A 12,467-nucleotide genomic window follows, 5' to 3' on the forward strand; every position below is an offset into this window, starting at 1 on the left:
CACTCAGCACGAGCTGGAAGACTCAAATTAATGAGAGGGATGACACTGGAATGTGCCACACTGCCCAGGGTCAAGGCTGTCATGCCCCATGGTGCTTAATAAAACAGCCAGCAGGGTTCAGCTAAATTCTTTCTATTTCTTAAAATGTGAAGATGGCAACCAGCTATGATAAAAGAGCCAAAACTGCAAAATCAACACTAATCTATGGCAGCAGCACGCAGTCATTTTGCGGTTTTTAATGGCAGCTTGCAGCAGTCCCTACCTGCTTCAATCGAAATTGAAAGGACAGTGATTAGTTACGCAACTCTAAGGCTGCCTGAAAAGACTTTAGATTAGCACTTGATGAAATCAAATGTACATTATTTCTGAAATGAAGCAGCTCCCTTGCATGGTTATACAGAACATTTCTAGACGCAACGGACTCCTCACCACCTGCTGCAAAAATAGATGGCACTTAATGGAGCAACTGAGTGTGGTAACCACTGCACTTTGTCCAGTGCTCTCTCTTTGTGCTTAACAACATATTGTAAGTAAATAAGTAAGTAAGTAAGTAAGTAATTGTTCTTAAAGAAATAAAAGTTATTTATGGTTTTCCCATCATCAATTTTTTAAACAAAATAAAGGTTTACAAGAAGGTTAGTGTGAGATTTGGTTTTGCTTAAACTATATCACAAAAAAGAAAACACTGTAATGGCTGCAAAGTTTCTGCCATTATTCCGCATGAAATGATGATTTTGAGTTGAAATATTTTAACTGATGGTTTCATTTCAAAGTGAGTCTAAAATGGATGTACGATATAATGAAACCATAAAACAATTGAACTTTTTGTTTCATTTTAACGTGGATCTGAAATGAAAAGACATTGTGTACTGAAAGTAGATGTCTGATGGGATCGTACTGTTATGCTGCTTCAATTTCGCACCTCAATTTGCGCACTGATGTCCCGCTCAATCTCCTCCTGTTGCCCTTCTATCATTTCCAACAGTCTGCTCATTTTCCTCTGAGCCCTGACTTCAACAGGGCATTCTGGCCACACAACTGCCGCTCACTGATTTTTTTTTTTTTCTTTTTTTGACCATCTCTGTAATTCCTGAAGATGGTTGTGCATGAAAATCCCAGTAGATCAGCAGTTTTTTTTAAATACTCTGACAAGCCTGTCTGGCAACAACAACCATGAATTGTTCAAAGTCACTTAAATCCCCTCTCATCCCAAATTGCGATGCTGGAACTTCAGCAAGTCATCTTTACTGATGAGCTAGTCAGTGTGTCATGCTACTGAACATCTTTGTGTCTGGTAAGTGAACAATATGGAAGAAATTAAAAGTGTCAGACTCATTTTTTAAACATTAGTCAACAAGACGAATACAAAATGAAAGACAGAACTAAGCATTTCATTTAGCCAAAGGGGCCCTCGGATGTATCAGCGTGATTCCAGCACACAAGGTCCTTGGTTTCAAACAAAGTAGATTAAATAAATCCCTTTGATTAAGCTGCTGTAAATGACTGCCAATGGCAGTTTATTTAAGCCAAATGTTGGTCTGCCTGCTGGTTTTCCTACCCAGAGAGATTGGCTGACTTCAAAACAAGCAAACTGCTGAAGGGTGATTTCACTACACTACTTGGTTAACTTGACAGTAGATGGGAAGCCATATGGGTGCACAGGTTAGTCATTCATTTGACTAGTTTAGCAATGTCATCACGCATAAAGGGCTCCAAATGGAGATGCGCAAAAGCATTTTGAAGCCTGACAGCAGAACCTTCTGCACTTTTTTTTAACCAGGTGATTTTACAGAAAACTGACCAAGAAACTGCAGAGAGCATCTACGGTTCAGACAGTGGACACTTTGCAGAACAATAAAGATCAACGAAAGAGAGTCAACACTATTATCATGGAAAGGGTCCTATTAATGATTAAGAGCAGGTTCGTTGTTCTGAGGCAGCGATGAAGCCCAAAACATGGATCTGCTGAAGGTTTTGTGATCTTGGCATCACAGCAAGAAGGATATGAGGTCAAGAGGGACATCAAGGAGCTGTGATTAACATCATAGTGGCTTTTTTCCAGAAGGATTTTGCCGGTGAGGGAAAAATGATTGCACATTCATTCATTCATTTATCTTCCATACCCGCTTCTTCCCGAGCTCAGGGTCACGGGGCTCTGCTGGAGCCTCTCCCAGCTGTCAGAGGGCGAAGGCAGGGTGACACCCTGGACAAGTCGCCAGTTCATCGCAGGGCCACACAGACACAGACAACCTTTCGCACTCACATGCACACCTAGGGACAATTTAGAGTGTTCAATTGACCTCACATGCATGTTTTTGGACTGTGGGAGGAAGCTGGAAAACCCGGAGAACCCGGAGAGAAGCCACGCAGACACAGGGAGAACATGCAAACTCCACACAGAAAGGTCCCAGGCCTGGAATCGAACCCACGACCTCCTTGCTGTGAGGCTGTGTTGAAATCACCTACCTGTACTTTCTACAGGGTGGTGGTGGTGGGGTCATACAGTACATCAGTCTGATTGCAATTAATTGTTTGATCGCTATGACTAATGTGACACTGTGGCCATGGGCCTAATGTTATACATGGTAAAACACGGGTATTAATGTTTGGCCGTATTCTGCTCTTACTTTGCACACTGGTCGCTGTGAGAGAGGAGACAAGCCCAGAAGATGTGTTTTCTTCATTTGGAACATCATCAAAACCAGTTGCCACTGATGCTGTTCTTACTAGATTATTGAAACAATTTACAAGAAGAAAAACGTGGCACAAAGAGCATGCAAAATGAAAGTACTAAATATTGGTAAAAGGAAATTCTGGTAAAAATGTTGTTACTGATAAATACATTGAATTTTAATTTGTTGAAATAGTTGTATAAATTTAGTTGATCAACACAGTTAACAAATACGTTAACCGTTTTATTCATTTCATGTGAACATTTCGTCACAAACAACTTGAATTCCCCATCTCAACAAAAAGCCACAATTTGTCTGCATGGAAATCTATGTAAACCCAGTGATCTACATGCACAAAAATGCATCTAATAGACAAATGCAATCACATGTGAAGTGACTGGTGCACAAACACACTTGATTGACAAACGCACACATTGCATTAAACTCCCAGGGAAACTTGTGCCCACATTCATATTCAAGACGGGAGGAAATTGGCAGACAGTGAAAATGTCAGAATCAATCAGCCAATCTTTGACGAGCACGGAATCCTCTGAGGTCTGCGATGCTGTCGAGAGCGAGAGGCGTTTTGTGCGTGTGCGACCGGCTCTTTGTTCACTTGTGCGTTTGTGTGTTTCAAAGGAGACAGCAGGAGGGATGCAGGGAACAAATTTCTTCCATGTTTTTTTTTTTTTCTCTTTAAAATTGCAGGTGAAGACGTAGATTGTAATCACCTTTGGTGCCTGAGCGAGAACAATATAACGGGAACTCGTCAGTTTTTGTGACACTCTACTGCCCTCCACAGGGGAGAATCGCTCCGACGTCCCACAGATCCCATTCCATCAGCACCTGTTCTGGGTGACCCCAAAAGTAATAGGGGTGATAGATAAATAATAAACAAAAGCACCGAGTGTCTTGGTGAGCAGAAAACAACCTGAGAGTTTCCTCGTCTGCTGAAAGGCAGAACAACACCTGCTCGTTATTCTGGTGCTGTAGAGTTCCTTCTCTCACAGGAAAAAACAAAAACTTTTTTTTTTTTTTTGCCTTTGCCATGTTAAGAATAGCACACCAAAGTGTTTTTTGTGGTCAAGGTCATGCACATGGTGTGGAGTGCGTCAGACAACACTTTGGAACAGTTGTGCGGTTGCCCTTGTCATTTTCTTGATGTGGTTCTGAATTCCTGGCACAGTGAATTGTTTTGTGAATACGGTTTGTCTTTGAATCTCTGTTGTTTGTCATGGAATCCAGCTCACGCAGTTCCACTGCGGCGTTGTGAATGAACTTCTGACAGTTGTGTGTTGTCAAGTCACAGGAGAAAACCGCTTTTCCATGTTGTCTTTCCGACAAACCAGAAAAAAGGAGAAAAGCAGTAGGACATTAAAACAATGGAACCGAGAGACGCACGTCACGATTTACTCCTAAGCACTCTCATAAATGAGAGAATAATGAAAATGAGATAAAGAGTAAGTCAAATCCAATCTGCCTTCTTAACCCCTTTAGATCTTTTGTGAATCACATTTCATTAATGTTCAACCCTGAGTGCAGGAGGAAGCGGGTACAGAAACTCGATAGATGGATGGATTTCACCCCTAGAATCAAATTCTATATACGGTCTAACCAAATGTTACCGTTATTTCTACAGTTCATCCTCAAAGGTTTCTTTTACAGAGCAAGATAAAAAAAAAAAAAAGAGGGCGCCTCCTCAACCCCGGCCCTTTAACGCAAGGTCTCCATGATTTGCTTTGTGAATATCTGTGAATCAATACTTACTTCATAGTCATATCATTTTAGCAGGTGGCTAAAGGATAATTCAATTGCGGATATCTAATCTCACCATGTCATCAGAAATGACCTTTTCTGATCAGAATATTCTGAAGTATCTGGTAGAATGCCAGCGTAGAAAGAAACGCGATCGTACACAGTGCAAGAGATTTTTCTCCCTCCACAGCAGAGTTTCCAATATGAAACATTGCACTACTACTCAATAGTGTCATGTTCTTTTAAAGGTGAGGAGTGTCAGGCTGTCTACTGCACCTCTACTGCAACTCTCCTGCTTCAGTAGAGCTACTATGTTTCCGGTATCTATATCAACATTTTAACATAACTATACTTACGCAGTTGGGTCTACAAATGAATAAATGTTGCACGTACATATTGTATAATATTGCATTCGCTGAGTTCACCCCTGCAACTCAGACAGCTTTCCCCAGCTTCGACTGACCTTCTTTTAAATAATACTGCCACTAGTGTGAAGTAGACCAGACAGCTCTTGATATATTGAGACGGGCAGACAGACAGTAAAGGGATTTCTTGCTTATGGTTGGATGTCACAGCCAATTTAGCCTGCACGAAGTGAAGAAGTCACATTAAAAGTCACATATTCACCACATCAAGCTAAGCCAAACAAAGCTGCCTTTGAATTCTACAGTCACTCCGGGTGTATCAATATCAACTTTTAGTTTGCCTAATGCAAATATAGAAGGCAGAGAAAGTGTGTGTGTGTGTGTGTGTGTGTGTGCGAGTGAGAGAGCAGTAATAGTATCTCCTGCAAATATTAACAAGACAACACAGTTTGTGAACCCTGAAGTTTGATCTGTTGTCTGTCTCTAGTTGGCTGTTAAGCAAAGTGAGTGGGGCCCAGTGCTCCCAGTTCTCTCTGTCTGCTCCCTGATACTGGTGTCAGTCAGTCAGTCAGACAGTCAGTCGTGTTAATATCCGGTTCTAGTGCGAAAGAGCTGCTGCCGACTGAACTGATGGTCTCAACTGAATAAACCGAAGGTCGTCCAGCTGTTAGCAAAGCAACATCGCCTGCTACTCAGCTGACAAGGGAACAAAGTGCACACACACCCACGCCCTGAGATTACTCTGGAATGCTGCAATGAGTCAGAGCTGTAGGAGCCCCGCCCCCTGTGCTTCCTGCAGCCAATCACAGCGCTGCCTGGATGTTTCCTCCCCTTCAACTCAAACACTGTTGAGGAAGTAGAACCCAATCACTCGCTCTCAGAGGTGAAATGGCTCAGTCAGGAGCTCAGCTGGACCCAAAAACCTTCTCTTGTTGCCTCTGTTTGGATCTTCTCAAGGATCCAGTGACCACTTCCTGTGGACACAGCTACTGCAGGAAGTGTCTCCAACATCACTGGGATGCAGAGGAGGAGAGGAGAGTCTACAGCTGCCCTCAGTGTAGGAAGACCTTCACACCAAGGCCTGTCCTGGAGAGGAGCACCATGTTAGCAGCTCTAGTGGAGACCCTGGAGAAGACTGGACTCCAAGCTGCTCCTGCTGATCACTGCTATGCTGGAGCTGGAGATGTGGCCTGTGATGTCTGCACTGGGAGGAAACTGAAGGCCCTCAAGTCCTGTCTGGTCTGTCGGGCCTCCTACTGTGACTCTCACCTCCAACCTCATCTCAGTCATCTCTACATGCTGATGGAACCCCGCCAGCAGCTCCAGGAGAATATCTGCCCACGTCATGATGAAGTGATGAAGATGTTGTGTCACAGTGATCCGCAGAACATCTGTTATCTCTGCTCTGTGGAGGAACATCGAGGTCACCACATTGTGTCAGCAGCAGCAGAGAGGACTGAGAGGCAAAGAGAGCTGGAGGAGACCAGGCAGAAGGTCCAGCAGAAGGTCCAACAAAGAGAGGAGGACCTGAGGGTGCTTCAAATAGAGGTGAAGTCCATCGACAGCTCTGCAGATAAAGCAGTGAAGGACAGCGAGGATGTCTTCACCCAGATGATCCGTCTGCTGGAGAAAAGACGCTCTGAGGTGCAGCAGCAGGTCAGATCCACACAGGAAGCAGAAGTGCGTCGAGTCAAAGAGCTTGAGAAGAAGCTGGAGCAGGAGATCACAGAGCTGAAGAGGAGAGACGCTGAGCTGGAGAAGATCTCACACACACTGGACCACAGCCAGTTTCTCCACAACTTTTCCTCACTGCCAGCACTCAGTCCGTCTACTGACTCCACCCGCCTGGGGATCCGTCCTCTGCTCTTTGAGGATGTGAGAGCAGATGTGTCCAAACTCAGAGATAAAATATGGGAAGCTCTGATGGAGACAAGATCAAACATCCCATTGACAGTGAGCAACGTTGATGTTTTACTGCCAGAACCAGAACCCAGAAGCAGAAAGGACTTCCTCAGATATTCAAGTGAACCCAGGAGCCGAGAGGACTTCCTCAGATATTCAAGTGAAATCACTCTGGATCCAAACACAGCAAACAACTGCCTGTTATTATCGGAGGAGAACAGAAAAGTGACATACAGGGGCAGCATTCACTTTTATTGTGATCATCCAGAAAGATTCACTAAATGGTCGCAGGTCCTGAGTAGAGAGAGTCTGACTGGACGATGCTACTGGGAGGTGGAGAGGGATGGGAGGGTTGGTGTAGCAGTGAGCTACAGAAACATCAGCAGAGCAGGATGGTCAGAGGAATGTAGATTTGGATGCAATGACAAATCCTGGAGTTTAGATTGTTCCTCAGTAGGATATGAATTTTATCACATCAAAATCAACACTGATGTCTCAGGTTCCAAGTCCTCCAGAATTGGAGTGTACCTGGATGCCAGAGAAGGTCTTCTGTCCTTCTACAGCGTCTCTGGAACCATGGAACTCCTCCACACTGTCCAGACAACCTTCACTCAGCCGCTACTAGCTGGACTTTCTCTTTATCCAGGTTCGACAGCTAAGCTCATTAAAAAGTGACTGAAGACATCTCTGCGCTGATTTCTCACATTTGATTCTTCCTCTGTCTTCATGTCACCCCTTAGTGTCTCCGGCTGTCAGTCTGACATGGTGGGTGGGGCTTCAACGCTACTTCCTGTTTGTGTTCCTGATAACTGTTGTCGACCTGAAGCTTTCCTCCATGGCTGCTGGATGTTTGTGTCATGCTGTTTTTCTTCCCCTGCAGCCAATTCATCCCACAGAGTAATAATCTCTGATTAGTCCAATTACAACTTTATAATTGTGGAATCCCCATGAAAACGTAATGATTGAATTCATTCCAAGATTCAGTTTTGGTCAGCTATTGGCATTGTAACCTTACTTTCAGCTAAACTTCATTCCATAGGCTGCTTTCACGTGCAAGCCCCTGACTCATTGCCCTCGATCAGCAGCAGACGTGATGAGGAGTGTGCCATTTTAGATCAGCACGAAGGAATAGAGGACGAACACTTGGTTCACCAGTGCATCCCCCTCGTTCATACACAGGATATTTTGACAGCAGGCCCGCGGCACATATAATTTGATAAAGAAATCTGCTTGGTTCAAAACACACTGCTTTGCATTTCCAAAAAGAAACAGAAATATGTTGAATTTGATGGTGCTACACGGACTAAACCCAAGACAAAAACCCACTATGCCCCCGTACCATCAACTACAAGAGAAAGAACAACATAAGGACGAGGAGTTTCTTATTTTACAGCTTGGTGAAGATTGTGGATATTCATTAACGATGAAGGTTACATACACAAAGAAACACCTCAATAGCTTTTGTTCACTTAAATTGTGCTGAAACATAAGCAACCTTTAAAGAAAACTCAGAATCTATTCATGAAAAAAAAAAAATGTTGAGGACATCCAAACAGGCCCTCCAAATAAAATCTACAGATCATACGGATTCCATTGTCTATCTTGATCATTTTTTCACGGGATACATTTTTCAGAAGAGAGAAGCAGCCGAGGAGGCGGTTAGGCTTAACATGTTTCTGGATAGGAAACACAAGCTTCATAAAGAACCAGTGTTTAAAGGTCTTCCAAAGCACTGCAAGGCATTCTCAGTAGCTGAAAGAAACACACAGCTAATAATAGAGCGGTCTCAATGGCCTTTGGGGTTTTATTTTGTTACACGTTCTCTAAAATGGATCCAAAAACTGAGAAAAAGAATGAAGTCTTGTTCCTTGTCAGGCTAGTGGCACATTATTGGCAGAAAACACCGGGAAGTTCACCACCTGAGGACCTAAGAATACACCTTGACAAAAAGCATAATCGTACTGCTCTCCACACGCCATAATCATGGCAGAGAAACACACAGTTTCTGCATTTTAAACAGACTGAGGTCAATCCACGCAACATTTGGGGTCAAACAACACAAGCAGAGCGGAGACACAAAGAAGAAAGTCAGAAGAAAAAAAAAACCCTTAAGATACATCCCGCATGCATCAGGTCTTTGTATTGGTCTGCTGTTCATCTACACCATGTTTGTGAGTCAGTCTGTATATTAAAGCTAGCGTGTCCACTACTGTACACACACAAGATTTCTTTAGACTGAAACTTATGTTCATACTTTATTAATATTGTGATTCGACACCTTGCATGTCTGAACGTCAGAGGAAAATAATTGTTTGAACCGTCATCGGAAAATTCTGAAGATTGTCTTTACAATAAACTATAGTGCTGGAACAATTTCTGTGCTGCATCTGGCTGTGTTTCTATGACGTTTCTATAGTACAACAGTGTAAAAAGTATTCAACTAGAAACCCAAGAGTCTCCTAAAGTCATCATGTATTGAATATAACTGTTCTGTTTGAAATAAAGTATATAGTTTCTTCAGCAATCCAATGATGATCGATCAAGAGAGCTGCCGAGCAGCCAACTGTCGATCACAATTGCCAAAGCATAGCAGCTTCAGCTGTAACTTCTATTAATCTTAATCGTCAAAGTGCCTTTAACTTGTCCGTTAACTTTTTAACAGAGTTAAAAGTGAGAGAGTTTGTCAGCAAAAAAAATCTCATCCAACATCGTTCCGTTGGTACAGACGTTGCCTTCATTTAGATTTACTACAAAGAATATTCTATGAACATTGAACAAAAACATGAGGGGTCACTATCAAATACACCAGCCAACCCAACACAATGTAAATTTAAAAAAAAAAATGACTGCCAATATGGAAGGTTTTGTGACTCCCATATTATTTTGAATGACGGGTGGGTTCGATGATACTATCCTACATTTTACATAGATCTTTCTTTTATTGTTAATAACTTGGTTTTCTGTTATTTTTGCCTGTCAACCTCATTACACTGTCTGCCTTGACAGTGTGAATTCCGATATGTGATTATTTGAGCTGTGAGCATCGTGGATGACTATACTTGACATGTGGAGGGAGGGCTGCCCCGCACGAAGAGGCATGAACAGTGTCAGCTTTGTTAGTTAGTCTTCTAATAAAGATGCAGCTCAGACGCTGCTAGCTGTTCACAGACAACCAGGGACGTGTTCTGCGGGGGAGGGTGTTTGTCTGGTTTTCAATTGTTCCATAATTAAAGAAGAAGAAAGAAATGCAAAGTAGATGGAAATAGAAACGACTGAGAGCAAATCAACCTGTGTATATGTTGCAGACATGCACACATGGTAGCTTTTGTCACACACTGTCTGGTCTGGACACATTAAGACTGTTTCCAGTCCCGCCCCTTCTCATTATTTCTATGTTGAGAACGGCTGCGTTGCTTTGATCTCGCAGCCGATTAGCAATATTGTGAGTGGCACTCATGGAAATATTGTGCTTGTACAATGTGCCCAAGAGTAATCTCATCCTCTTTAGAGCCGAGATTGAGACGTACAGCGAAACAAAGCGGCTGTTGCAGTGGAATTACTAAAACTGCATCACAGAAAAGCCCTCCTAATCTTAAACTAGCTCAGCTACTAAGAATGGGTTTGGCAATATTATCATTTTAATGATGCCGGATCTAATCAAGTCAACTCTAATGTGTAAAGCTTTATAGTGTTACAGAATTAGGATGGAACACTAAACCCTTTTCATCCCAGGTTGTCATATACCACAGTCCCATCACGCAGTTATTATAGTATCTGTTGTCCAGATGCATAAATGCTTCCTAGTGATCAAAGAGCATAGATGCATTGCGATGTCTGCAGTAAGAGGTCCCTTGCTAAATGTCATCAACTCAAATTGTGTCCAATGTATGCAGATGGTATCGACCATTTGACCCTCCTAAACTGAGTCCTGAACTTCCTGTTAATTTGCTTATTTTTTTTCATACTATACTGAGTAGTTTCCAGCGTCCCAAACCCATTGTTGGTGCCATGCATATCACGTAGATTTTCTGGCATTGATGGAAAGCATTGCGATGTTACCATCTGGCCGTGCTGGAAATGGAGATGTACAGTCTGCCAGTTTTCAACGTGAGACACATTTGTTCATTATACTTTTCCCAGATCGATGTCATTTGGACTACAAAGTTGTAAATCAAATGAACATGTCACTGATCCAAACAAAAAACAACAATGCAGGTAGGCAACACATTAAGTAACAATTTTAATTTAGAAGCTGTTTTTTCTACTCATGTTTTTTTATTGATTTTTTTATTTTATTAGATTAGATTGAACTTCCCAAATTGGGAAACTGGACTGTTTTTATTTTTTTTTTTTGTCCTTATTTTCTGTCCTTATTTTTGTCCTTATTCCTCAGGCTGACTACCCTAGGAGTAAAGTTTTAGTGTGGTATCACCACATTATCTTTTTTTTAAGCAGTTCAGCGTAATGTTTCTTAAGAAAAAAATATTAATATTGCTGCCCATTTTACCCAAGATCATTTTGTTTTCTATCAGTTAGTGCTGTGTATAAAACATCACTGGATGGGTGTTGTCCAGCGATGCTTCACAGCCTTTCCTTTTCGATCATGCCCTTGCAGCGACAGGTATAATTAAGGTCAGAGAAAGCCATTAAATCGTACTGATAGCCATGTCCATAAAAAAAAAAAAAGATTTTATATAAGAAAAGTGAAGAGGAACATTTCTGCCTGTCAAAATTCAAATAAAAAGAAACATCATTTAACATGAAATATATTTTATATATTTTATATTGGTGTATTAAAAGTTACATTAATGCTTGATTATGAAATAAAATCCATATATTATGATTTAGTTCTAATGATTTTTGTCAGTATTCACACATGATGACTGATAGTAGTAACTCAAATAAATGTACTTGCTATTTTTTATATTTAGCTCAGTCAATCTTCATCTCATCATCTCAACGTTTTAGACATAGCAATCTATAATCATCTCTTCCTTCCGGTGGTACCCCTCAAGTGTTGCCACATCAAATCGTTCATAAGATAATGATGACAGATAATTCTGATCCGTGTTATCCATAGTGATCATTTGTTTTACGAATCAATAAATCTTTTTATGTTGCCTCCATTTCTCCCGGTCATGTTCGTTTGTGTACTGTATTCTGTTGAATTCCACTAAAACTGATTAAAGACGTCAACCATAACTAGATCTTTTTTCATAATATTTTTCTCTGAACACAAATAGAGAGCAAACTATAGTTAAAAAAAAGAAAGAAAAGGTCACTTTGTAGTTAGGCTCGAATAACATTGAATAAATAACCTGTAATTAAACCGAGTGGAGGTTCACTATACACTGGGAGGCGGACCCACACATGGGCCCCTGCACTGGCTCAGCTGTTAAACAAGTGACAGCCTGCAGGCTGCTGGAGTCATGACGGAGAGCAGCGGGTCTCTGCAGCACATGAGGTGAGTACGCGTGTAAAGACGAGCAAGAGTTGGGGGGGGGGGCTGCTTGTTGTTGGCAGATGTTTGGCGGAGGCTTATAGTTCACACAATCTTTGTCTTTGATGATGAATAATAATCGTCATGGTGGGAGGTGCAGACTGTGTCATGCAATGTGCTGTAAAGGCCCTTCCAATACCAAAATTTAGTCAATTATAAGGTGTTGTCAGCACCTGTGGAACTTCTGCTGATGACTGCTGGACACCATCATGCCTTGAATATCAAAAATATGTGGAAAATATTAAGCTAAGAATAGGAAATTCAGAACAATGA

General features: G+C 41.8%; 1 protein-coding gene across 1 annotated transcript; it reads left to right on the forward strand.

The window, feature by feature from the left end:
- The first annotated feature begins 5,611 nt into the window (after nucleotides 1-5,611).
- LOC142900682 (tripartite motif-containing protein 16-like) lies at nucleotides 5,612-7,777 on the forward strand. The gene has a single exon (XM_076045100.1). The coding sequence runs from the start codon at nucleotides 5,681-5,683 to the stop codon at nucleotides 7,367-7,369; it is 1,689 nt and encodes a 562-aa protein (XP_075901215.1). The 5' UTR covers nucleotides 5,612-5,680; the 3' UTR covers nucleotides 7,370-7,777.
- Nucleotides 7,778-12,467: the final 4,690 nt, after the last annotated feature.

The sequence above is a fragment of the Nelusetta ayraudi genome, unplaced genomic scaffold, assembly GCF_046127955.1.
Source record: "Nelusetta ayraudi isolate G7.1 ecotype Tasmania unplaced genomic scaffold, CSIRO-AGI_Nayr_v1 ptg000084l, whole genome shotgun sequence".
NCBI lineage: Eukaryota > Metazoa > Chordata > Actinopteri > Tetraodontiformes > Monacanthidae > Nelusetta > Nelusetta ayraudi.